Source organism: Xiphias gladius, chromosome 16 (assembly GCF_016859285.1).
Source record: "Xiphias gladius isolate SHS-SW01 ecotype Sanya breed wild chromosome 16, ASM1685928v1, whole genome shotgun sequence".
In the NCBI taxonomy this organism is placed as follows: domain Eukaryota; kingdom Metazoa; phylum Chordata; class Actinopteri; order Istiophoriformes; family Xiphiidae; genus Xiphias; species Xiphias gladius.
The window spans coordinates 16714579-16742470 of NC_053415.1; the positions used below are offsets into that span (position 1 = coordinate 16714579).

Here is a 27892-nt window from a genome sequence, read left to right on the forward strand (position 1 = left end):
TTTTTTTTTTGAACCATTACTTATTTTGAGTTCGGTATCCAAGTATGAAAGCTGGGATAAACCACAGAAAATGTTACTGATGTGTTTTTAACTAAGTCTTGATGGAGCAGTAAAAGCTTTTCTGAAACACATTTCACTGAACCTTCTCAGTTAAAAAAAAAAAAAAGTTAACAGTATTTCAGGGATCTCGAGGCATGAAGGGCATTAAATTGTGAGATTATTTTGATGTGAACCAAAGAAATCACTACAATGAAACATTTTATCTATATTTAATGTATAAAAAAACACGTTACACATTACAATAGCCCACCAAAGGAATGGCTCTGTACTTGTCTCCAGTTTCTCTAATCGCAACATGAAATCTTTTCAACGTAAAAGCGTCCATGTGTAACCGATGACATGACACAATGTGCTCTATGTCAGAAATTCAAAAGAATATGTTGTTTCCTACAATAAACAGTAAGTAAACCTTATAACACAATGTTTATGACACATAAAATGTCATCTCTAGGTCTCACGTTATGTCGCGCACACACACACACACACACACACACACACACACACACACACACACACAACTCTAAAGTATTGAAGTGATTTTATTTGTTATTTGGTCCTGAATAAACACTTGGTTTTTGAACACCACAGCTGACGCCCACATGAGAGCAGTTAAGCTATTAATTCATGTTATTTGGTCGTAAAAGTTTTAGCCACCTGTGGCCTGTTTGCTGACACATACTTGGACATGTGTATCCTTTGTACTATTAGCACTGAATTCAAAGCAAAGAGACAGCGCAATAACTTACACAATATAGTACATTTCAGAAAAGATGGGAGCTACGTGTATATGCTCTTTAAGTTCAGTAGTCCCAGTTGAAGCCTGTAAATTAGAAATGCTGTGAGGTGGATTTTTCCAGAGATTAGAGTGGTATTAATTTCTCATTTCACTCTCTGTAAAAACGCAGTGTATTGCAAAAATGGTGCCATGGTGCACAGAACACGCATGGAACAACTAAAAAATTGATTTATATTATTTTTCTAAAGGATTCAGATGATGCAACATGAGGTTACGATTAATAATGACACAGCAGGACTACAACAGTGAGCCAGTGAGTGGCTCGGCTAAAATGATGAGGCGGCATTGCATGAAGTGAAGCACTGAGCAGACATCAGTGTGTGAAGACTTTCCATTACAAAGTGAAAAAAGGCAAAACAGTTCTAAAGTATATAAATACAACTTGGTACAAAAAGATTAACAATATTACTCTGCTGATACTATCCATATTCAATGCCTGACCGATTATGCACGCCACATGCACAAACTCATATACAATACAATCCTATAAACACAGTAAAGGGAATGATTTTACACATTTACAGTCACTGTTTTACAAATGAGTGACAATATTCATATGATTTCAGTATTAGCTGTATATAATTAAACTGCCTTCTAAGTGCTTTCAATCAGTCCATCGAAGTTGATATTAGCCTGTCTTCAGGTTTTTCTACAGGACTCATGCAGATTTCTATAAAAAGGATTCTGAATTGGCTTTTTCTCTTTTCTCTGTCATCTAATGTCAAAAATAATGCTGATAGTGGACAGATTTTGATAAGAACAAATCAGAAGTAACATTAGTTTACATTGCATTACTGTCAGATTTAGAAACAGTGTTCAAGAAATGCTCATTGGGTTTTGTAAGTTTCAGATCTGTGGTGGGTTTTCTACGGCTACAGCAGAGTACTCAGTCTCAGACATGTTTGAAGCCTCGATGAGGCGCGCTAAGCCCGTCCTCGTGGAATATTTAAAGATGAAGGCCTTCATGAGGTCATAGCGATAGTTTCTGTTGATGAAGTTGTAGAGGATGGGGTTGAAACAGCAGTGGAGCAAAGACAGGCACTGGGTGAGGTGTAAGGCCACGTAAATCATATTCTCCAGGCCACAGGTCAGAGGCACCAGGCCCAGCTGGGACAGGGCATCAGCCAGGAGGACGGCATGGTAGGGCCCCCAGCAGCCCAGGAACACAACAATGTAGGCCAAGATCATCCTGCGGCTCACACGACGCTCCTGCTCTACTGTGGAAAATGATGAAGAAGTAGAGGAGCGGGTGAAAGCTCTGGCTAGCAGGGCGTAAAACACTGCAATGACAGGAAAGGGGAGAACAAAGCCCAGCAGGATGAAGCTCAGCTGCACTCCCACCATCCACTCCCTGGGGTTTTCCTCTGGGTACACAGGCCTGCAAAGTATGGTGTCCCCATGTGTTGACTTCACAGTGCGCAGGAAATAGGTGTCTGGCAAGGAAGCCACCAGAGCCAGAAGCCACACGCCTACACACGCTGCCCGACGGATCAGCTTCCTGCCTCCCTCGTTGTCTCCGGGCTGCGTCACACTCAGGTAGCGGTCCACGCTCATGCAGGCCAGGAAGAAGATGCTGCTGAAGAGGTTGACGGAGAACAGCAGGTGTGTGAGTTTACACGCCACTTCACCGAAAGGCCAGTGGCCATACTGGGCCAGCGAGCTCAACCACACGGGCAGAGTGGCACACACACACAGATCTGCAACTGCCAGATGGGCGATGTATGTGTGTGTCTCATGGCGGGGGGTGGAGTCTCTTTGCGCACGGATGTTGACCCAGAGGACCAGAGCGTTAGCAGCCAGACCGACGATGAAGATAAAAGTGTAGAGGACACACATGGAGTAGAGCAGAGCGCTGCGGTTGAACGTCGTGGCACACACCATTGCATCCACACTTGATATGTTGCTAAAGGTTTCGGAGAAGTTGAGGTTCCCCAACGACTCCCACAGGTCCTCCAGCTCACTGGTGCTCAGACTCATTCTTCAGGGCTGGGAGAGGACCACAGATCACTGGGAGGTAACACACACAACCACTGACTGGGATAGATCCTGCAAAAACAAGAAATTAACTCATCATCTCTTGCGACATACATTTATCTGGAAAAAGATCCAACAGCTAAATGCTAAGGTCTTTCATTTAACCTTCTGGGATCATATTTAAAAAACAATTTTCTATCGCATAGAGCATGACTTATTTTACCCATGTGGACTCAAACTACATGAGCTAATAAAACATAAAGCTACTTGTGGTATGCCACCAGATCCTGGGGAATCTTAATGTGGTTAACTGTTAAAACACTGCTTTATGAGTTAATAGAGGTTCTCTTGTCACGTCAGAACTGAAGGAGTTGTCTGTGACTGATGTTCAGTCAGGGGGCAGTACAATAAATGTTTACATTAGCTTCACTAGCACAAAGTGCAGATTAGACATACGGAAATGGGATCGAGAAATCCAAACAGGGTGTATTTTCAGAGCGTTTCAGGCATTCCAAGATAAAGTGTTGGCCAGGGTGGGAAACCTTATGCCACTTTAAAGAATGTTTTCCCTTGACACACTTGTTATAGTAGGGAAAAAAATGCCATGTTTCCCTTCTTCTCTTGAGGCAAGCAGGGAGAAGGTGAGAGCAGAGCTCTCAGCACCCAGATGATCAAAGAAAAGGCTACTTATAACCTTGAATATGTCATTTCACAACATCTGACTGTAATAATACATGAACATATGCGCACAGTTTCAAAAGCAGAGTGCAGATACGCTCAGGGTAAGGTGACTGAACCACTATGCGGGATCACAGAGGTAGTAGTCTGGAACAGCTTGGCATGCCAGTAACCTTTTGAGCGTAGGGCCAATGAAATGTCCAGCCCTGCATGGCGTGGCTGTATCTGCCTTGTCTTCACATTTATTTTATTTTATTTTCCTGTGATGTCTCTCTCAGCTCCTCTAACTGGCCGCCTGCCAATGTGAGAGCTCAGAGGTGAAAGGTGATAGATCAAAACCGGAACACGAGTGACTCTACTCTGCTGTAGCCCCTGACTGATTTGTACGCCCGCAGAGTGAGTTGTGTGCAGAGGTCAGCGGGAGGGTTGACGCCTGCAAAATGGTGGGCCCACAATTAAAACGAGGGTCACCGACCACTGGGTGACACAGCACGCCGGAAAGCAGTGAAATGTGACCGCGCCAGACATCTGTCTGTGTAGGAGGTTTGTGCTGTACACAAGATAATTGGCACAAAGTCACAGAGGATGATGAAAGAAAAAAGGCAATGTGAAAATAAGCATATACATGGACACCTGGAATATATTAAAATGTGCAGCTGTCTAGTGTCCTTTTTGTCTGACTTTGGTGTCTACCTGTGTTCACTTTTCTTGAATAGTCCCATTTTATGCTTCTTTATACTTCTTCTCCACCACATTTCAGGGGCAAATACTATATTTATATAGTGGTCACTTTGCAGATTCAGATTGTATACATGTCAACATACGATCAGCTTGTACAAAAAGATAAATAATTACAGATTAAACTACCAAACATTAAATAAAGCACTTAACATTGACAGGGGCAAGGGTTGGGTGATATGAAAATATACTCTGAAACGATGAAATCCACTTTGCCATAGACTTTGTCATACAGTTTATATTACAGTATCTATGCTTTGTAATATCTGTGGGTGTACTAAGCCATTGTAGGCAGTACTGCAAATTATCGAGTGTAACTGTTTATGTAAATATTACAGTTTTTTTAATGATTTTTACATAACTGTGATGAATTACCTTGACTTTTTTCCAGCTATTTAATACACTAGATTAGCTAAAAGCAGAAATTCCCATTTGATATATTACTTTTAACTGTTCATTACAATATTAAGTTACATATACAGTAATAGAAGATTTTGTTCTTGCCCCTTCCAACAGGGGCAAATGAGTAACTTTGTGTTTTTTATACGTTTGGTTGATGAATATTGCTGTACTTTTACTTGACTTTAAATCCAGGACTTGCAATGGAGTATTTTCATATTTTGGCACTGGTTCTCCATGGTAATGACTATATATTTCTTCCACCGCTGCCTGTAATAAAGCTCTTTAGCTCTTTTCGATTATTTTGACAGACTGGAGAGTGCTATTCATTCTCATGGAGGAATTTTCTATGGAGAGATAATCCCTCACAATGGTCTCTGTCTAATTCCCTCATATTATATGGAAAATACCTGGAGGTGCCAGGTAGCCCCATCGGCTTCAAGCTAATTAACCTTTTAACACCCAGGCCATGAGATAACAGAAACAGCACTTGTAGCCCATCTCTCTCTCTCTCTCGCTCTCTCTCTTTGTATCTCACTCTCCGTGTAATTCTGTTTCTATCCCTTTCAACCTGATAGCATCCAGTTACAAATTAGCTGAAAGCATCTTTTGTTTTTTTCAATACACATAAAAAGAAAAGAAACGGCAGGCCATTTTCATGTGTTAATGCTGCCGACAAGAATGGTGCAGGTGCGGCAAGTTTGTCGGAAGGTTCCCCTGCCAGGCGTTAGCGTGGGATAAAAATATCTGGCTTTTAGGGGAGGACATCATGTTTCCGCGTAGATTAAAAGCGTTGTGTGTTGCCTTGTGCGTCATTACGCACAAGTACATGATTCCAGCGAAAGCTCCCAGCGTGCTGTTGACTGCAAATACATGCAATCTCATTGTTGTCATTGTTGATTTATATCAGGCTGGAAACAAACCGCTCTTATCAGATCTCAGCTGGGTATACAGTAGCCTAAATCCGTCTTTGAATGGGCAGGCAAATAAATAAACCTCCACGCTGGGAAGCTGGACAGAGCCAAAAAAAAAAAAAAAAAAAAATCACTGAAATGTTACAGAAATATTCTTACAAGACCCTTCTGTTTCTATCTATGTGATGCCAGTAACAATGTTGAGTATCTAACGAGTATATAATTCCTTCGCGCGTTGGTATCTGTATTAAGAGGTGTTAATAAAGCTGTTAAACGTTCTGCCTTAAACTAAAAACAATGTTTTCATATAAGTAGTAAGCAGTTTAAATCGCAGGTATCCTGCATCTCTCTGGTATTCAAGGTGTTGTTAGTAAGCCGAGAAACTACACTTTTCATGCCCACATGAGCTCATTTTATCAGCTTACCTGTTTTTGATTCTTCCTCCCTCTCCGAAGTCTCCTCTTTTCGAAGACCAAATGTTTTTTGTTTTTTTTTTACTGATGGATAACTTCAGCCCCACTGAACTTGTGCGCTGGATTCCCTCCGCCTCCGTAAATGAATCTGAGCCTGCTCCTTGTTTTGCACTTGCTGATAGTTACTCGCAAGAGTTACGCCTCCAAGGCTGGTCCCAGCAGCAGTGTGTATTGACATGGCATCCCCTCAGGCGTTCAACTAACAGCAAGTAGCCTCACGAGTTTCGGCCAAGCAGGAAAAAAAAAAAAAAGGGAAAGAACACGTTGAACTTCCAGCTTTCCGTGCACCAATGTAATACATGATACACAATTCCATGCAGCATTGCGGAACATTAAAATATACAGTATGTTGCTTAATGCAAGTTTTTGTATGCCACACAGGTCTACACGTGTCTAGAAGAAGAGTGGAATATTCAGGTGTTATTATCGTTGAATTACACAAAGCGTCTAATATTTGAACTTTTTAGGCAATGGGGTTTCATGTACCCCTGCATAATCTTAAGAAATAGTGCATTTTATATAAAATCTCTAAGCTTTGTAGTGACACCCCTAGTGGAGCTGTTTAGATGCTGCACATATGTTCTGTAACATTGATTTTTGTTACGATTTAGTGACTGCTATACATAGGCCAATACATAATAAATAATGACACCTGCTACATTATAAAGCATTTCATGCAACATTCAACATTGAACTGTATGTTACCCCATGTAAGTTGTCATATGGCGGGCAGGTCTATACACATATATATAACTTAACATTCCCTTTAAAGTATGTATAGCATATCAATGCGCAATACACATTAACCATATTAAATCATACTACGAGGGCACCTCCTTGTGCTCCCCGCAGTGCCCTGCCCAGTTACCTAAATATGAAACCAGAGCTGCAGACATTCAGGAAACCACTTCTACTGTCGTCTGCTTCCACCCAAAACCGACAAACGGGGTTAAACCCAACATCCAGTTTCACAGAGGTAACTCAGAATACCCTCTGAATAACAAACAAAGCCGAAACCTTCATTAAATCAGTTTGAACAATCTGATTTAACGAAGGTATATATATATATATATATATATATATATATATATATATATATATATATATATATATATATATATATATATATATGTGTGTGTGTGTGTGTGTGTGTGTGTGTGTGTGTGTGTGTGTATGTGTGTGTGTGAGTGTATTTTTTCTTGTATTAATGCAATGCTTGTCCGGATACCATGAACAACAACATCAGCTGCATGAGACTTGTTGTTTCATTGTCGTTAGAGCGTTATTCAATTTCATTTCAGGCACATCCTTTGGAAGCAGCATAAAACTGTGTGGGAAGCTCATGTGTTTGCTGAAAGCAGCTGAAAGCTCACCTGCAACTCTGGTGGCCTCGCAGCTGCTCCCACCATGGCAATTAACCCCAAGTTCAGTACAAAGACAGGATCACACAAAGAATGAGACACTGTGGAATTTCTTTAAAGAATGCACGGACGAACCTTGTGTGAAATCTAAAATCATGATAAGATACTTTGATTGAGCTTAAGTGAAAGTAATTCCTTTGACGTCATGTTGAGTGATTGAAGTACTGACTTAGCCAGGTGCAGTGAGTCCAGCATGTTTGCTTAGAAAGAACATATCATTCACTGGTACAGGTCACCCTACTGCAGTTTATTATGACTGTATGCTCTGTATTCAGTGATGAAATACAGCCAGCAGGCTACTCTGACCTCTTTAAAAAGCAGTGTAGTGAAGTCGTTTTCAATGAGGCTTTCAAGAGAGCTCCCACTACGCATGCACATCCATTGTCCTCCATATCAGGAGCATCAGGGGAGATTGTAAGCCTTTCTGATAAGCATCCGTAGGCCTGCAGACTGCTGCCAACCTCTGTTCTGCAGTCTTCATTCACAGGGAAGCCAGACTGGGAAAAGCAGGGGTGTACGTGTCTGTGTTTGTGTGTGTGTGTGTGTGTGTGTGTGTGTGTGTGTGTGTGTGTGTGTGTGTGTGTGTGTGTGTGTGTGTGTGTGTGTGTGTGTGTGTGTGCGTGTGTGTGTGTGTGTGTGTGTGTGTGTGTGTGTGTGAATCTGGTGCTGTTTGAGAAAAGGCCATCTGAATTGAATGTGTAAAAAAATTAATGAAATTGAATGAAATGAAATAAAAATTAAGTAACACAGTTGCTTGACTTCTACAATTTGCCTGAAGTGTAAGTGGGTAAAAATTAAGTAATTTTTACTTGATATTATATGTTATGACTTCATTTACTTAATAATTCTTTTATTCATTTAAAGCTGCAATAATCAGTGTTTTGTATTTATTAATAGTTTGGTCAAATGACTTCTTGTATGTGAAAATGGTCGCTCGTAGAATAACAAACCGAGTATTATCACCCTGACTCTGCAGTTCCGCTCAGCTCTTGAACATTTCAGTATCTTTCAGCTCATTGTTTTGGTTTTCCGGCCCACAGCTTTACTGTTTTGGTTCGCTCTCACTACTCTTGTCAGAGAAACAGCCAGAAGCTGTTTTCATCAAAAAGTTTTGATAAACTACCTGTACGCTACCTCCCCAGCACCAAACAATGGACAGACAAAGTTAGCAACTATCTGGTGAACATAGTGGACCTTTTAGCTTCTAAAATACCAAATATTTCCCTCTGGAGTTGGCGGAGACCAAAAGAGAGCATAAAAGAGACTGATCTTTGGATGTAAATTTGTCCAGGGTCAGAAACACGAGTCAGAAGGAATGCTAATGTTTCTATGTGTCTGCTGGATGTGTAAATAGGCAACTGTTGCCATATCAACAGAGGAAGAAAGATTGAGAGTTATTCCTAATGACTGCAGTTTCTATTGTAGTCTATCCCTATGTCACGGTAGGGGATCTAACAGACACGGCCTATTTTCGTGCAAATCTCCATTCAGGGGCTCCCTCTCAAACTCATTCTCAACGACATCTTTACCATCAACTGTAAACTTCCATCCTGCTCCGGGGTTCATGCATGTCTCTACTCCCTTGCAGTCCCCCTTATCCCCCGCTCTTCAGACCTCACTCATCTCTCACTTAATTACTTATTCATTTACAATTATCTTTCAGGGGGAGAAGGGCCTGCGTCTGTTAAACTGAAAGCAGTGTGCAGAAGGAGTGGATGGAACTTGTGAAGGGGAGGGAATGCAGATTTGGTTTTTGAGCCTGTTTTTTGTCACTGCAGATATTCTTAATGCTCGTGATGAGGTGATCTTTTGTGTCTCTCGGGGATCTGTCCGTGCAGGTGCATGTTTGGCAGAAAGAGTGCGTCCCTGTTGGGAAATGTAGCAATCAAGGCATTCCTCACATTGACAGAGCATCTCTTACACCAGCCCATGAATGTGAGTGAAATCTGAGAACTGCTCAGATGTCAAACATACAAAAAAGTGAGAATATACTAAGAGGCTTTGTGTTGAATAGGTATGTCAAACATATTTCTTAAACCTGCATTTTGGCCACTTGGAGGCAGCAGAAACAAGCTGTATCAACATGTAATCAAATTTTAAGATGAAATGGGCAACTTGTTAACAAACAAGGGTGTATTTACACATACAGCAAACACGGAGCAACAGTATCATTCATTTGGAGTTGTGTTTGTGGCCATGTTCAATATTTACTGTCCTTCAAGTTCTGGATTGTTTGCTCTCCAAAAATTCCTGAGGGAAATATCCGGCTCTTAAGCTGCTAATGCACCCCTATGCTCACCAGCTAGTCTCTAACTTTGTCTGTCTGTCATTTGGTTTTTGGCAGGTAGCTCAGAGTGGGCTTTTTTGAGCTTTTTCCTGCTGCAGCCGAAAACAACGCTGATGAGAGCAGTCAGAGTGAACAAAAACAATGGGCCAGAAGACATCAAAAGGCTCTATATACCTATGGGGAACTGCAGAGTTGGGTTCATCACTATGAGTGAGACCTTTCACATTACATGTAGTAATTTGTTAATTCAAAAATATCGAATACAGTGGCTTTAAAATCTTGTCCTTTAGACTTTTTTTCTCTTTCTGTCTCCAACAGCTTTCTTTTTGCTCTCTCTTCTCTCTGTCTATCTCTCTGACTTCACTGAATCTGTCAGTGCCTTCATGCTTAGCTGTTGACCATGACCGGCCGTGGTTCCTACGGTCCATTAACTTTGTCTGTCATCTCTGAATGCAGCAGTAACTCAAACAAGTTCTGCTTTCCCCAAGCCTTACAGGTTGCAGCTCACCCCCACCCTTTCTGCATTCTCGCGCGCACACACACACACATACACACACACAGACACACACACACACACACACACACACACACACACACACACACACACACACACTCCCGCCAGGATCATTAATATGAGTCAGGTCATTGGTATGATGCAGAAGATGGGCAATAGCTCAGGAAACGTCTTGCTCCAGGGGACAGTGAGCGTCCAGTATGGATTAGTGAATGACAGAATCTGTCCACAGGCTGCATGAGATGGTGTCCTTCTCACTACGTTCCCTGGGGGCTGCAGCTCTAATCTAGTAATCCTATCCTGACAATCCTAATGTGTCCTTTACAACACAGTGCCTCACCATGCTGATGACACAGAGTTCACAGATAAGGTGGCTAACTTTCACCCCTATTGTCCTGTCACACTAAATGAAAAATGAACCTTCAGTGCTGCTGGAATGCGTTGTGTTTTGTGGAAGTGTGTAGCAATAGCTTCACCGGCTATATTACCTGTAGGTGTTGCCTTGTCTAGCCTATCACTATGCATGAGAGCCTCCGCGTTGACGTACAGTCACTGGGATCAAGTTCATGGTTTAACAGAAGTTTGAAACTTTTAAGTTGCATCAGTGGTGAGCAGACCCATATAAAGTGGCCAGTGTGACAGTTCAATTGCAAACCAAATTACAAGTTTGAGCCTGAACACTGAGAGAAAATCTAACACAGTAGGCTTAATTGGATATAAACACAGCTCCTCAGCATCCAAACAAGATGATGGAATAAGTAATAATAAATTGTAAGTATTCTAGCAGAATCAAGGCTGAGATACTTTGATAGAAAAAGATCTAAATGGCAATATACTGTAAATATCTTGTCTATGTGATGGAAAATTACTTAAAGCCATATTTCTAAGTCCCAGGTGGTTCCCATTCATGGTCTCCCCACCGATCACATACACACAAGTGAACACAGCACTGCAGGGGGATTATGGCCAGGATGTGGCAACCCAGGCCGCATCTGGAGTTGAGCCCTGTGCGCCTGGAGCTCCTAGTGAGGGGCACCAGCGCTAGCAATCCCATTCATCTAGTCTTTCTTCATAGTCTCATCGTTAACCCTGAGCCTCTACTTACATCTGTTTGCACAGACAAAAACATATGAGGCCATTTGTAGTCCTTTATTGTTTATACCGATGCATGACAGTGGGAATACATCACTGTTATATCAAGGAAAATATCCAAGTGAGATGCACAAAACAGGAGCCAGAAAGAAGATTGAATCAAAGATAGAAGCAAAAGAGGAGTCAACATCGAAGCAAAGGATCAAACAGGAGTGAGGGACAGGATGTGCTGTGTTCACCATGTGTCTGCTTCTCCCATCACTCTGCAGCTCACGGGGGAGATAGTAGAGATCTGCTTCTCATTACAAGATAGAAAAGGATTTAGAGTGGAGCATAATGTTTGACTGCATTTTTAACCCTGTCACTCTGAGGCACCAAACCACCAAAAGCCCTCCTGAACCTTCCAGCCACACTCAGCCTCTGCTTGTATATATGAAATAGCTTCACTGCCTCACGTCAGCCTCCCACTACCGGGCACTCTAAACATCAGAGACTGAATGGAGGCCAATAGCTTTATGTCCATCAATTCATCAAAACCATGATGGCAGGCCTTCCATGTATGAGTTTCAATGTTGCAAAGTGCAGGCTTGCCTGGGCCTTGTTGCTGCCAGGAGAATTGAGTGAAGTGCCTGTCAGGAGCCCGATTTGTGAAAGTGTCTGCTTGTACGTGGTAAACTACAGCCCAATCCCCTGGGGAATACATCTCCAGTGAACATTCAAATCCCTAATGAGCAAAAGATGTGTGAAAAGTTCCATTGTGGTAAAAGTTTCCTGTGCATTTTCACACTGGTGAGAGGAGAGGACTAACACAAAAGAAGGATGGAGATGAGGATGAAAAGAGCAAGGCATGAAAGACACATCCTGCAGAAGTTCATGAAAAGAGGAAGGAGGCAGCGATTGTTATTATTTTTTCACCCATGTTTTTCTCTCCTTTTTTGGACCTTGTAAAGAGCTCCTTGGCTGTATTTGTGATCGGGTTCCTCCACAGCTGTTAGTCCACCCGTTTTATATTTTTTCTAACCAGCTGTTCAGGCTGTGATCACCAGCATAAGGCCCTGAGAGATTTATCTTTGATGCACGCGTGCGCACTCACCTACCCACGCGCACGCGCACGCACACACACACAAACACACGATACTCATGTAAGTAGTTTACGCCCTGCATTTATGAGAAAATGAAACCATAAAAACACCTTATTTCCCATCATGCCAAAGGCAGATCAACCTCAGATATTGTGTCTACTGTCTCAGGTATGCAGTCCATATAACAGCAGATTCTCCCACAAGTAAAATTACTTTAACAATGCTGTATGTTTGTGTCAGCTTGGAGTAAAGATTTGTTTTTTTGAACTATCAATCTCAGAATATTTCTCTTTAACAAGGACTGTAGGAACCTATCTTCTCACTGCAACAGCTTGATTTAAGAGGCTACTGTGATTGGTGTAGTTTGGGGAGGTGATTGTAGTCAGATGTCAGAGTGAATTCCTCAGTTTCATAATGATTGGGAACATACAATGGACACTCTGTGATACGAAGGTAAAGAGGGAAGCTGGAACTTAAGTTAAAGCATAAAGGTAAACGCCGGCAGTTCTTCATTAAAGACTTTTCCTGCTGCCAGTCATAATGTAACTGCCCTCAACTGTGCCTCACTTTCCACATGTATATGCACACATGGACTTACTGACACACACAGGCCAAGTTCAACAAGCTGTGGTTTTTTGTTGAGATGTAATTTATTGGATTTTAATGAAGCCCCTGAAAGAGTGAGAGGATGGATCATATAAATAATTTGCCTCATTTCCCAGCAGACATCCTTTTCTCCTGCATTTTACCAGCTCTCTCTCTCTCACTCCCTCTCCCTGCCTGTCTTGGGTCATAGTGTTTAACGGCTGGCCTGTTGTTAACCCTGTGACATCTGGTGCAAACACTAGGACCCATTTATGGCCCAATCAAAACACCCAAAAGTAAACGAAGAACAATCAGTCACATTTGCCTCAGCACCACATTCTGGAATCGATCGCTCAAATCTCACCTCAGTTTTAAAGTATCAAGTTCTAAGGTTATTTGTATTTGTCACATTTACATTTTGAACTTTAGTATAATCCTTTAAAGGAATAGTTTGACATTTTTTGGAAACCCATCTATTCACAAGTTAGATGAGAAGGTTAATAACACTTTCATGACTCTACACTAAATATTACTGCTAACGGCCTGTTAGCTTAGCTAACAGGCTAGCCTGGCTCTGTCCAAAGATAACAAAATCTGCCAAACCTTTAAAGCTCATTAATTAATACATTATATCTTGCTTCTTTAATCTGTAAAAAAACAAAATATAAAAACCTCACTTTGTTTTACAGAGGTTTATGTGTCTGACTATTTACTGGCCTGAAGCAGTTGGCAGGTACCCTGCAGAGACTCCAGGAAGTTTCTACGCCTGGGCAAAGTTATTTTTACATTTCTGTACAGATTAAACAAACAAGATATGACGTGTTATTTAGTGAGCCTTACAGGTCCTGTTTGGTGTATTTTGTTGCTTGAAGAGAGCCATGCTAGGTGTTTCTCCCCGTTTCCATTCATTATGTTAAGCTAAGCTAACCTGCTGCTACCGTACAGACATGAGGCTAGTATCAATCTTGTCATCTAATTCGTGGCAAGAAAGTAAATAAATTTCCTAAAACAAACTATTCCTTTAATACAATCTTAGCTCAATTCCAATTTAAAAAAATAAAAAAAACACCCTGTACTATATTTTTGTTGAAAAACTCCACATTCAGGCTTCCTCTGAACATTTTATTTTTTATCTAAATAAATGTATTTGCGCTTTCAGTAAAACAGGACTGCTTCTCCGGAGACTCAATTCCATGTCTGGCGTAAGACGGTGCCCACTTCCTCTCATTGAACAAGCCAAAAATGGACTTCCCTGTAGCCAGGGTGGGAGAACTGGGATGGACAATGGCAGAGCAGGATGGACACCAGATCAGATACGATAGTATAACCCTTACGTACATAAACACTCAGTGCCCACAGCTCGAGCAATTCTAACTCCAACAGTATGGTTTCTCAGACAATGATGCATATAGAAAAAGCACTCTTCAAACTGATAAAAGATTTGTTCACGTTACTGCGTAGGTCTATTGATACAGAGTTGGTGTAATTACAATGATGAAGCAAATTTGTGCATAAAGATTGGCATATTTCAAACACTTCTGTACTTCCTGAAGACATTTAATCACACTGTCATCTATGACTCCTCTCGTGTTGTAAGAGTGTTGAGCTGCGAGGCCCCAAGCCTTAGCACCGTATTAAACAGAAATGGAAATGTCTGGATAAGTCGAGATCAGTGACTTGTTTTTGACAGAAAAAACACAAACAGATGTGATCTGAACATGTTTTGGCCACAGAGACAGGTGATTATGAAACTAGACCTGACTTGACAAACAAGGCGCTTTGTGGAACCTCAGCTGTGAAATATGCACACTGTCATGTTCCTACATGACATGACCACAGGCTGGTCTGGACATCAGAGTGCAAGGCCATTTCCTTAAGTGTGCACTCACCCCCCCCCCTCCCCAAATCTCATTTCCTCCATACACAAACAAAAGCTGCTTCTCTGGGAAAAGTGCTTAGCCACTTTTGTTTCTGTGTAGAGGCTAAACCAGCATGGAAGCAGACTCCTTGGTCGCCAGCATGTCTGTATACAAGCTAGGGAACAATCAGCTTAGACCTGTTTAATTTGTTCAAACTTCTCAACTGCTCGCAAGGACATTAACTCATCTCACCCAAACAAAAAGGTCAAAACTTCCACAATCAGCAAGAGATTGATCAATTATTGCACAGGCCAAGCCAAAAAGTCAACATGCTCCAGCTTTGATCTTGCTGCTGGGTAGGTTTGGTTTCCCTAGGTAAGTTCCCACTGTCAGAACGAGCTCCTTGTTTAGCATGTTTTCCATGGATTTAGGTGTCAGCTAGAAACCCTTGTCCCCAAAGCAGTGGGCAACTTTGGGGGGGGGGGGATAAACACCACCTCACACATACCACAATGTTAGAATTTCAGACATTTTATTTTGTCAGTTGACGACAGGTATAAGCCCAAAAAGCACCCTGAGCGTCTTCAGACTTCAGGTTTCATCTGGCTGTCAGGTGGGAGGGGTTTACCCAGGTGGATTCCCACTGTCAGTCCAAACTCCTTGGCAGCATGTTTCTCATGCACCTCAGGCCTCAGCTGGAAACCCTTCTCCTGATCAAAACAGTCCAAGGGAGTAAAGGTAAGCGGCTTCTCTCCCAGGAGGCCTTGCAGTCGTGTACGCCAGGCCTCCAGCATGGTGTTGCAGGCCTCAGAGGGAACGTGAGATGGAGCCCAGAATATCTGAGGGGCTAGAACCTGGAAGCCACAGTAGTGCAGAATACCATTCTGTAGAGAGAATTTAGTGTCATTATATAGTTGGTTGAAGTTAAATGTTTGAGTCAGTCAATCCATGCAAAAACAATACCTGCAGTGGCCACAGTGTGACATTCATGTCTCCATTGATGCCATTTGCACTGAACATGGACTCATGAGAACCAGTGGTGAAGGACAGCATGGCTTTCTTGTCCTGTGCAGAAAGGCAACAAATTATTGGGGGGGGGGGTGAAGCCTTAGAACAGTAATGCAAACCTCTTGTTTGATCCTTTACCTTGAAGATTCCAAGGCTGTAGCGCTTATCATGCGAGTAGGCAAAGCCCAGGGTGAACACCCGGTCAAACCAGCCCTTCATGATTGCAGGAACAGTGAACCAGTACAAAGGGAACTGGGGGGGGGGTTTAAAGTTAGTTTTAATGTGAAGAGTGTAGAGCACAAAATAAAAAAAAAATAAATAAAAAAGTTACTCCGACCCAGGCTCTACCTGAAAGATGATTAGGTCTGCCTCAATTATTTTAAGTTGTTCTTCAGTGATGTCACCTGACAGTTTCCCTTCCTCCCATGCCAGTTTGGTCTCCTCTGCATAACGGAAGTGTTCTGCGTTCCTAATGTCTCCTGTAGAGACAGAATAATGTTTCTTGTACAGCTGAAAAAGCAGTTAAATGTATGACATTTTTAATACCAGTAGGAAATTTATATACCAGTGATGTCTTCAGCAGTCGCAGTGGCTTTAAACTTCATAGTATAGAGGTCAGATACCGTCACTGTGCAGCCCTGAGCTGTTAAAACCTCTACGGCAGCATCTCTGGCTGCAGCATTAAATGAGCCGGAGCTCTGATGGGCATACACAATCAACACTTTCTTTCCTGCCAAGCCAAGAATTACAGATTAGATAATGGATGTGTCATCTGGAACAATTGGACAAGTGAAAGACAAATACAATTTGTGATCCAAGCTTAATCAAAACATTTAATAAATACTGCAAAATCTTTCAGCAACTACACACTCACAAAAAAAGCAAACTCACCCATGGTCAAACACACTGTGACTGATCAGCTTTAGAATGCACTTGGATATCAATGGAAAGAGAAGCTCATGTAGGAGTGAAACTGAAGATGCTGTTTTTATACACCAAGCCTTGTGGCTCATTTGCACTCTCACAGGTGCTGTCAGTCAGCAATCAAGATCTTCAGCCAATCAGATTGTGGGACTATCTCTGAAGGCTCTCATCCAGATATCTTTTGCTGAAACTGGAAAGCATTTTTGAACCAGGAGTGGAATTTATGTACCACTCAAAGCCAAGAATATGCAGATTTTTTTCAGTGAGGCAGCAGCAGAATTAGCCGGTTTTAAACACAGGATAAACTTTAGCCTACTTAGAAAGAGACCGTCTGTGTCTGTCTGTGCCACGGTTTTTGTGTCATTTCTACAGTATCTGTGGGTGGATATCTGAGGGCATGCAGGTCTGTCCTTTTCTCTGTGTAAAAGATGCTTTAAAACTGTGTGCCACTCTTGATGTCTTTAAACCACATCCAAACAGATGTGGTTGAGTGAACCTCTCACTCTGCTGTTACTGGTTTCCAGCTCTGTTTTCCTTTATGTTACCCTCCTATAAAGAAACACTTGCCTGTGGTCGAGTGCACTCACGAATGTTGCCCACTAAAAAAAAAAAAAAAAAAAAAAAAAATAGACTCAGCAAAGGGCATCAAAGGCAGACATGAGCTGGCACACATCTGTGACCAAAATCGCTCCTAAAATTGATGAACAAATGCTATGCATTAGCACGTAGGCCCACACGCATGCAAGGACACCACACGAATGAGACATATGGATACACTTTGTCAACTTTCTTCCAATGTCTCTTCTTTTTCTCACTTATTGAGATTGATTTTAGTTTTAAGGGTTGGCAGGTATTTTTCAAACTACTGCATGGCTTGTTCAAATTTAAGATAATGAGGCATTCTGGTGTTTATAAGGCAGACTCTTTTCATCTCTGCGGCCTCTCTGTTTTTACGGCATCACCACACTAGTAAGTTGGTGTTCATTGTGCCCCATACAGAGTCTCTGGCTGTGTTCGCCCTGTTATGACGTGAAGGGTTCATGTGTTTTGCTAGGAGGTATGTTTTCATGATTTACGTGATGTATTCAGCTACATGATCCCAGACTGTTTTGTTGCAACATTATATGTGCTCACAAGTATGTTTCACAATTTTTTCCACATGTGTCAGTTATATGGTGTTTGCTTCTCAAGGCTTGTAGTCTGGTTCACAGGTTTTATTCAGACCTCCAGATTTTGACACAAAACATAAAAAGAACATCTGCAGCCCACATTTAGGATTTCCTTCACATATTACCACTAACACATAATTTATAGCTTACACGTGGATTTATAAAAGATACAGACACACAATTACAGAGGTTTTCAGCATGTTTTACTTTACAGTGATGCTCGATAATGATATTAAAATAAAACCTGCGGTGCCATCATGTGGCCAATTTGAGAAAATACAGCAATTTGGCCCTTAATATATTGTATATTGCCACTACTGAAGGATAAGTGGCAACAATCTCCAGAAGCTACAAAATTAAAAGAGGGGGAAATTTAAATATAAATATAGTATCCTACCCATGGGCCTGCCAGTCCCAAATTCTGATTGAAGTGGCTGTTATTAACATTTTTGGTTGGAAAAAGAAAATTACAGATGTCCCATTTTCTTCTTTTTTGCTGGTAAGGTTACCACTTGTGATCCAGTAATTATTTCTGTTTGACTTTTGTTTATTTTTTTCCTACAGCTGCAGAGTGTATATCAAGGCGGCAGAAGACCTACATGAAAATTTCCTCTGACGATTTGCTATAATATGTTTGTCTTGTAGTTTGTGGTATAATATCTTCTGAGCGGGATGTCATGGATCTTGGATCTGCTGTGGCAGGAATCTTTGGACAGGATTTAGACGTACCCCTTTCATCTCGAGCATAAACACAATGGTGAAGTTCAGATGCTATAGCAGATTAAAATTTTATCACTGGAGAAGAGGCAAGATGGGTTTGCATTTGCGTCAAGGGCCTCATCGTCCCATCCTCCATCCTACTGTTTACCACTAGATGGCGACAGTAACGGGGTTCTCCTCCAGTCCAGAGATTAATTTGATGCATTTTATGGTTTAATTACGCTGTGAATTTCTGTCATTGCGCTGGGAGGATAAGGCCAAAGTGAGTAATAGCCATCCAGATGGTGACTCATGAATTTTGGCTATATATCGGCAGAATAGAACCACTGTAAAGCATGCAAACTGCAACCTTTAATGGATTAATGTCACTGATCTAATCACTGGAATGACTATAAGTAAACAGAGCACCAGGATTTACTGTACTTCCTGATAGTTTTGGCACAGTCTTAGCAGTACTGCCTGGCAGAGGTACAAGTTATAAGTAATTCAAATCAAGGCAGCCAGAAAAAGTTTAAGCCTTGCAGAGCCCTCTTTCAAAATTTTAATTATCTTTGCCGAACAGGGCCCTTCCTCTTATGTTTCAGTATCATAAAGTGATCAAACACATACGGATTCTCCAATAAAAGGAGCAAAAACACAAGTAACAAAAAGTACTTTTTAACAGACATATTATCACCACTTAATGGTAAATTTATTATCAGCATCGGACTAGCTAAATTATGTGTGACTGAGGTTAAATTATAAGAAATAACTTGTGTACTATGAATATTTTATAGTACACAATAAATCCTCTAGAGAGCAGCTTACACCAGTAGAAAGCCATGTTGCATCACTTGCAACGAGGAAATCACCATTTCTCATCCCTTTGACATCGTAGCACCTGCACCATTGTTGGATATTCATACAACATTTGGAGTTGGACGATGTAATAAGAGTTTGTGATTGGCTAAACATTTGATTCATATCTGGCAGGAGCCCAGTTTTTATTAAGTTATATCAAACAGCTGCTTCTATGGTTTCCTCTCTAATCCAGAAGCAGCTGTTGTGATTTTCTAATGAAACAGAAGTGGCCAGAAAAAGGTACCGTACATCTGGTGTTGGCTTACAAACCTGAGAATGTTGGTGAGTGAATGTTACATCACTGGTTGCTTCTTCAGATATGGAGCATACAGTACATAGCCAAGCATATGAAAACCTCTTTAACCTGATATGCATTTGTTCATGCTCATTTTCTGTTAATTTTCATTCTGCAGAATTGGTGGAAAAGTGAAACTAACACTGAAAACATCCCCAATGACACAGTTTTGGGTTCTCTCAAAATCACACAGAAAAAAAAAAAAGTATAATGATAATAATAATGAAAAAATATTTTGAGAAAAAACAAAGACAACATTTTCTTTCCATATCGTAGATATTTATTCTGGTATACTATAACGGTGGAGAACAATGCAAGCCTCAAGAGAGGAAAGTGCACTCATCTTTCTCCCACTTTCACTTCCTCACACATTTTACACAGTATGTGCTAGTCTCCATTTGGATTAATATCAACATGTCACAATACCTTGTGTATTGTTGTGGTCAAAGACAGTCTGTGTCTGTGTGTATTACATTTTAGTATGACTTGTGACAGGCATTTCAATCAGTTTGCATTCCTGGTTGGTGTTATATCAGACCAATAAACTGTCCTCGGTTCAGTTATAAAGGGGCAATAAGGGTTTGCCATCGCTATCAAGTGGCAACAGACAATTCCAATATAAGGAGCGGTACATACTTCATGTTGCGAGTAACATAAAAGAAAGCAAAAAGTAAAGCAAATTAAGCCTAATTGATATTGTGCATTTTCAAAGTTGAATTCAAGAATCTATATAAATTTTGTGGCACAACCTTGTGACTTTGATTACTTTGTGTCCTCCATCCTGCCATGGAGGACACAAAGTAAAAACAAACAAAAAAAGTCATTTTAAATGATCCCTGCCATTGCAGTTTTGACGTTTTGTCGAGGGCCCTTTTGTCCTTTTCTGATGTCTCCTTTTTACATTTTATAACTTCAGTTTGAAAATTAACATACATCATAACTGCTATACTTCTGCTATACTTCAGTGGACCAGTGAACGCAACATATTATAATCTCATTCATCTATTTCTTCTCATTCTTTTCTTCACTTCTGTCCTCATCGGGATAACAAGTCACTCATTACTGGTTTGTCAGCCAAGTAGGGTTTCCTCTCCCATGCCCTCCCTACCCCTGAAGGCAGCGCGGTGAAGTGATGTTCATTGAACTATGACAGCATCCAGCAGTTGACCTTGAGTGATATTATTAATGGAGTGAATGACAGACGAACCTCCTGCGTATTTATTCAATGTTCTAGCACAAGCATGTGTTGAGATAAGAGTCGTTGCTTCCAGAGTAAATGCTCTGAGTGAAGTGAAAATCCCCCACTTTATCTCTGTCACATGAACATGTCTTACGGCTCTCCGCTGTCCATCAACTGCCCCAGAGGAGTTAGAAACAGGTGTCCTCTGTAACGTCTTTCTTATTGGAGTGGTTGAAAAGAAGTCTTATTTAAGTACTTAGAATAAACAACAAAATGAAGTAGCTGCTTTTAACTTTGAAGGAGATAACACTTGAATTTTAACACTTCACTTAAAACATCACACAGGCATTTCCCAGTGAAATTCTCAGGTGTGCAACAAATCCATCTACTCCACTTTTCCATTTAAGCTTTTCTGTTTCAATTATATTGTGTTAAGGGTCTGTCTACTGCCTCATCTTCTTCCTCAGACTTGTTCTTTCATTTTCAGTCAGTTGGGAATTTGTGCACAGGCCTGAAAGCAAAACTGAACCAAGCGCCAGATTAGAATGAAAACTGTATAAAAAGTAGTTTGAGTGACTGGATAGATTGTTTGCTTTGTTGTCAATGAACAGACGACAAGGGGATGACAAGTATTTCCCAAAAAAGTTTCCCTCTAATTTCTTAAAAGTTTCCTGACAAAAATAAGTAATTTGGCACTACTCAAAGGGAACGGTCAGAAACTGTTTTATTTTAGCTAATTCAGCTCTTACTTTATAATTGGAAACGTTATTCCTTAATATACCATATGTTTAGACACTAACTTGTCTGCCGATAAACTACATTTTTTTATGTTTAACTGACCTGCTGTACACTGATTAAAAAATCCCAGGTTATGTCAGATGGAAGAACTTAATTGGAAGTGTAACAACTGAAAACTACAAAATCGGTGAGTGCATCTTTCAAATAAAGTTACTACAAACTCCATTATTTCTGTGACCTACAATAAAATGTATAGTTGACTTGAGTAAAGGTAATGTACAGTATAACTGTATGACAAGAATGTGAAACACACTATATACAACCAAATGCAGAATGTCACAGGATGATATCGCGCTGTCGATAGCCATAACTTAAAGGTAATGGAAGACTTTTTCTTCATGGCACAGACCACAGCTTTCATAACAAACCAGTTCATGGTTTGGTAATTCTGTCATACATTCTGTATCTTCATATGTAACTCTCATGTGTTACCATAAAATCAGGCACTTTAAATGCAAATGCTGAAGTAGTTTAATTTTATTTTTTTTTTTTTTCTACTTCTCCCATGCCCTCCCTCAGTTTCTCTCCCCATCTGGTTACCATCTGCTGGCATATTTTGTTTCTCCTGATTTGGAATCAGATATCTTATCGATCAGCTTTGTCACCATGGTTACAGCGGTGAGGAGGAAAAGGGGAGTGGAGGAGAGGAGGAGAGGTGAGACAATGCAGCACTGAACTAGCACATCTGCAGCTTGTGAACAATATTTCTTCTGCTTTAGATGACAAAAAGTTGTACTTGGTGTCATTTTAGATTTGACCAAAGCATCTGATACTGTCAATCATAAAACTTGTATTTCCAAACTTAATAAATATGGCGTGCAGGATGTTGCTCTCAAATGGTTTGTTAACTATTTAAATGAGAGAGAACAATTTGTATGAATTAATGGTTGCATATCTAAGAAGTTAAAAATAGTTTTAGGGGTACCCCAGGATTCGTTTCTCTGCCCTTTATTATTTTTGACCTGTGAAAATCTTCTCCCTATTTTATTTGCAGATGACACTGATCTTATAGCCTCAAACGATGACTTCAAAACCCCGAGAGTGTGTAAGAGATGAATTGCCTGCTGTTTGTAAATGGTTTCAACTGAATAAGCCTACTCTCAATGTCAATAAATGTTACTTCATGATCTTTAGTAACAAAAACAAATCCTACTCCAAAGATGAACCTTAAATATTTATAAATTGAACGGAAATTTTCCAAGAGCCATATACAACATTCTTAGGAATAATTGTAGATGAAAAATCCAATTGGAAAAATCATATTGAATGTGTGTGCAAGAGTTCAATGAAGTTGCTTGGTATACTGAGAAGAGTTTGTTCTTTGTTCCATCCTTCTTCTCGTTTCACTCTTTATTATAGTCTCATATTTCCCTATATTAATTACTTCAATATTGTTTGGGCTGCAACATATCCATCATATCTTACCAAATTACTGGTAATTCAGAAGAGGTTTTTGAGAACAATTTCATATTCTAACAGACAAGACCCATCTGCTCCTCTTTTTAGAAGATATACACTGCTGTCAATAGATAAGATACACGTTTTTCAAACATGCTTGTTCATGTTCAGAAGAATGAATTGCAAGCAAGAGCTCTCAGATACTTTTCTTTTTTTTTTTTTTTTTTTTTCAGAAACTCACTCATATTCAACTAGACGACTAGAAAACATTTCCATTATATTACATATTTACATACATCAAGATTTTTTTTTTAAAGTTTCAGTTTACTGGTCACAGTTATGAATTGAAAATTTATAAAATGGCGTACGTCATGCTCTTCTTTTCTTTTTTTTTTTTAAAAAATTTTTTGTTTCTTCTTCTATCTTGAACCTTACAGTAAGATCTTTCTGTGGGTTGCACATACTGTATGCACTAATTCTAATTTTATTTTTTTTTTGTTTTTTTTTTTTTTTTTTATTTTATATGTTTTTTTTTTTTTTTTATATTATATTTTTTGCTTGCGTTGTTTCTTAGTAAGGTAGATTGCTTTGTTTTATTTTGTTTTTAATGAGTAAAAATGTCATGTTTTAAATTTTTTTTTTAAAATATGGAGACGACTAAAAAAAAATCTGACTCTGAACTATATTTTCTTTAATTCATTATTCAAGTAGGATGAGGCACACACAGAAAATAATGTGAGTAACAAAGGCATTCATCTCAAATTACAGTTCCATGAATAATGCATTTGTTGAGATTAAAAATGACTGATTGTATCAGGGCTGCAATAATTATTTCCATTGTTGTATAATCTGGTGATAATTTTTTTCAATTAATCAATCAGCCATTAAGTCTTGAAATGAAAAGAAAATACTGAACAAAAAAGGACCTCATGTGTTCCCTGAGCCCCAGGTGATGATCTCCAGTTGCTTGTTTTGTCAAATCAAAAGGTCCAAAAGCCAAAAGTATCTCATTTTAAAATGATACAAAACAGAGAAAAATGGCAAATCTTCGTGTTTGACAGCCTAAAACCAGGCAATGCTTACCATTTTTGTTTGATGTTAAATGATTAATCAGTTATTAAAATTGATGAATTTTCTGTTCTCTAGTAGATTAGCGTCAAATTGTTTCAGCCTTGGACTGTGTGTCAGCTAAGAACCCTGGGAAGACGGGTTCACAATTAAAGGCATCTCATTTAATACCAACAAATGCACATGTGTATGCATGAACAGACGAGGAGGAGGAGATGGAAATGTGAGGTTTGTGGCTCTGGCCTTTAAACAGATGGTGTCCAGACTGAGACAGATGAGGAGTTAAACCCAGGAGAATGGGTGTAGAAAGGGGGAGGGAGAGGACACAAGCAATATCAGGTGGAGTGTAGCACAAGGCAAAGAACCCAAAAGTCATTGTTGCTATGGTCATCGGAGATTCTACTGAAATGAAATGGTTGTTTTTTGAGGACTGTTCATTGGGAGTCCAATTGTTTTTTTTTAAATACTTAATTTAAATATTTTAATGCAAGTGGGGGAAAAAGGTCATTAGATCATTTGGTCAATGCTTAAATCATCCTGGCATTGCTTTAATGTTAGGCCTGGCCAGGGGTTTGATGCAGAAGCCCAGTTAATCCCAGATCTGCAGTACACAGTTAAAGTTCTTACAAATGTGAATTGATCAGCCATTATCTATTCATTAGTACTATTGTGAAGATAGGCTCCAGTCAAAGATGGCACCTCTAGACAAAAAAGACATCTCTCAAAACTCTTCAAATGAAAGGCAGATAAATAAAGTAGAAAAAGAAGAACACATACTGTATGTGTATTTCTTACTCTTTTTTTTTTTTTTTACATTGGTCAGGCTGCCATCCTCTTTGCAACAATGTTTTAGTAAGACAATAACATAACCTTTAAACTAGTTGTTTGTTTTATGCATATATGCACCAGAGACAGTCCACATTAATCAACATTGATTAAAATGGCAATGTGTCCGAGTTAGCCATGCTTGACTTTTGGCATCTCCGGGGCCTTTAAAATGTAAAAAAAAGATGAAGATTGGCCCAATAAGACAAAAATCTCTTTTGGTGACATAATGAACAAGTAAAATTGTTTTTTAGATTAAGGATTAAACATTGACACTTAACATAGTTTACTTTAAATTTAAAGTTTCCTTGTTTTGCTTGTTTGTTTTCATTTGGACTCATTTCAGCACCAGGAGCTGTCCCTGTGCTGACATTTCAAACAGCCTGCTGCATGTTTGTAAATGGAAGGTGCTGTTTGTTAGACGATAAAAATGGTAATTACATGTAAGATGTGCATGACTATAATATATATGTATGTATGTATATATATATGTGTGTGTACAGATGATGTGTTTAACTGCTTAATGTTCTGAGGGACAGAAAAAGGACATTTTCAGATCAACCATACTATACTTGCAGCAGAGGGCCAGAATCATCATCATAAAGATGATATACTTCTTATACAGAATGTGAGATATTTGATGATGTATGTAATGTGTGTGATAAAACCCGCTGTTAGGCAGACAGAAGACAGTACCACAAGAGATAATTGCTTTGAACTGTAATGGTACAACCCTCTGGCATGGTCTCATGGTTTGTTCCATTCCAGTTTTTCATTTAGATTTTTTTTTTTTTTTTTTCACGGTGTTCAGGGTGTCTGTTCTGCAATTACTGCAGACAGCTGGGTTACAGCAAAACACACACTACATTCACTACACACACACTCATGATCATGTCAACATCACACCTTCAGACCCTCAACTGAGACTGGCAATTTAACAGAATGGCTATAAACCGTACCACAGAGCAAAACTTTTCTCATTAGCTCTCCCTTGAGTATGGTCTCTATTTTGAAACAGGGATTTGTCTCTTTTTCATAATTGTTGTACCTACTTTTTTTCAAAATTATGTATGTACAGTACATATGATGTTGATAGTTTGAGAGTAAATGTGATATTATGTTAGGTGGAAATGTAATTAAATGAAATGAGCATTTGAGGCAATTTACATTCCTGACATATTCGAATCAATCAAACGCAAATATTAATGTTTACTAACCTCACAATTCTGAGAAACCATCTTCATCACAGGACGCATCGTTCTCCCTGTGATGAGCGGCGTGTCCAGGCCATTTCCCAAATGGCAAGAAAGAAATGGTCACATGGCGGGTTTGGAGAGAGTGATAATGATGTTGGCCACATGCCAAGGCCTTCTCAATAATAACACATGATCCCAACTGAGCATTTATGGTGCCATCTCTGACAGTGTCTGAGGTAACATTTTCCACCATCGTCACGGAGGTGGAGGCCCTTTTTGTGATTTACTTGCAATGATTATGTTAGTAATGATTAGTTCTGACATTTCCCTCTAAGAGATGAGCCGTTCAAAATGCCAGAGCCACAATGCTACAACCACCACATTTAACCATACAGGGCAGACTACAAAAACACAAACCGGTCCACAATGTTAGGCTATATATTATTTTATGGTCGGCTTTCATGGCAAAGGATAGAGCAATCTTTATTAAAGTTGGTGTCCAATTTTTTTTTTTCTTGCATGGATAAATGAGCAGTTTTACAGTTCCCTTCATTCCCCACACAGACTGCCTTTCCCTTACCGATCCCCATAAACCGGCACCTCTCTCTGGCGAAACGTTACAGCTCGTGACCTAACCAAGTGTTGCGCACTGTGGTTTACAGATGCCCAGCTATCGCCGCGTAGGCTCCACTTACGCAGATGTGACCCAATCTCCCATGAAACGAGGGACACAACGAGCTTCGTCCGCTTCGTTTGTGTTTTCCAAGTTTGAATGGACAGGGCACAGCAGATGTTTCAGTCTGCTCCCGAAGGAGGAGAGTTTTTGGGACTTTGAGACACATTTGGCTCGATTTTCTTTCTGTTTAGACAAGCAAGATTTTGCTTGTATAAGATATGGCGCCAGTGTGTGTGTGGGGGGGGGTAGTTTCACGTCAAGTGCACTCCAAACTATAAGAATCCGAACAAAACGTCTCCACAACCAAATCTGCCCATGAACGTCTCCTGGGAATGAAAGTGAAAGAAGGGAGAGGCTTGGACAAATAAACACCCTCTCATTATCCCGCTGTGCCCGTCGTGACTTCGCTGCAGTTTTATGGAGAGATGGGGGTGTCTTGTCTTGCGCACATCCAGGCGAGGTTTGATGGAAGACAAAGACAGAGCAACAAGCCAGAACTGTCTCTCCCTGAACTGCACTAGACAGCGGGATGGACAGGGAGGAGGACGAGCCGGACTCCGCGCCTGCTTGCCCCGATGTCAGACCCGAGCCCAGGTCCTGCTTTCAGCTCTTTAACTCGACTTAAACGAATCGAAACCGGGACGGCATGGAGGCATGGAGGGAGAAAACTTTACCTCCCTGCGCTGACTGTTTGTTGGTGCAGCTTTAATATGTGACATTTTGAATCAGCTTGTCCTGGTTCTGGTTCTTTGGATGCGCAAGGTGAGCTCCGATTTCATGTTGTTTACTTATCCCGCCCGTCGGCCAAACGGTGATTCCGCTCAATGAGCTGCTCTGCGGCGCAGTTTCGGAGGTTTGGTCTGTTCCGCACGGGCTCAGCTGATCGCAAGCGATTGTTCAGAAGTTTTGTTATGCTGAACCAT

General features: G+C 40.3%; 2 protein-coding genes across 2 annotated transcripts; both read right to left on the bottom strand.

Annotated features, from left to right (window-relative positions):
* Positions 1-304: 304 nt before the first annotated feature.
* ackr3a (atypical chemokine receptor 3a) lies at positions 305-6099 on the bottom strand. Its single transcript, XM_040147659.1, has 2 exons — positions 5985-6099; positions 305-2902 (listed from the first exon to the last, which is right to left on the bottom strand). Exon 2 carries the CDS (start codon positions 2831-2833, stop codon positions 1703-1705), a length of 1131 nt encoding a protein of 376 aa, XP_040003593.1. The 5' UTR covers positions 2834-2902; positions 5985-6099; the 3' UTR covers positions 305-1702.
* Positions 6100-15383: 9284 nt separating this feature from the next.
* LOC120801106 (ribosyldihydronicotinamide dehydrogenase [quinone]-like) lies at positions 15384-16906 on the bottom strand. Its single transcript, XM_040147649.1, has 6 exons — positions 16772-16906; positions 16446-16610; positions 16229-16359; positions 16019-16132; positions 15836-15937; positions 15384-15756 (listed from the first exon to the last, which is right to left on the bottom strand). Exons 1-6 carry the CDS (start codon positions 16773-16775, stop codon positions 15457-15459), a joined length of 816 nt encoding a protein of 271 aa, XP_040003583.1. The 5' UTR covers positions 16776-16906; the 3' UTR covers positions 15384-15456.
* Between the last annotated feature and the right edge of the window lie 10986 nt (positions 16907-27892).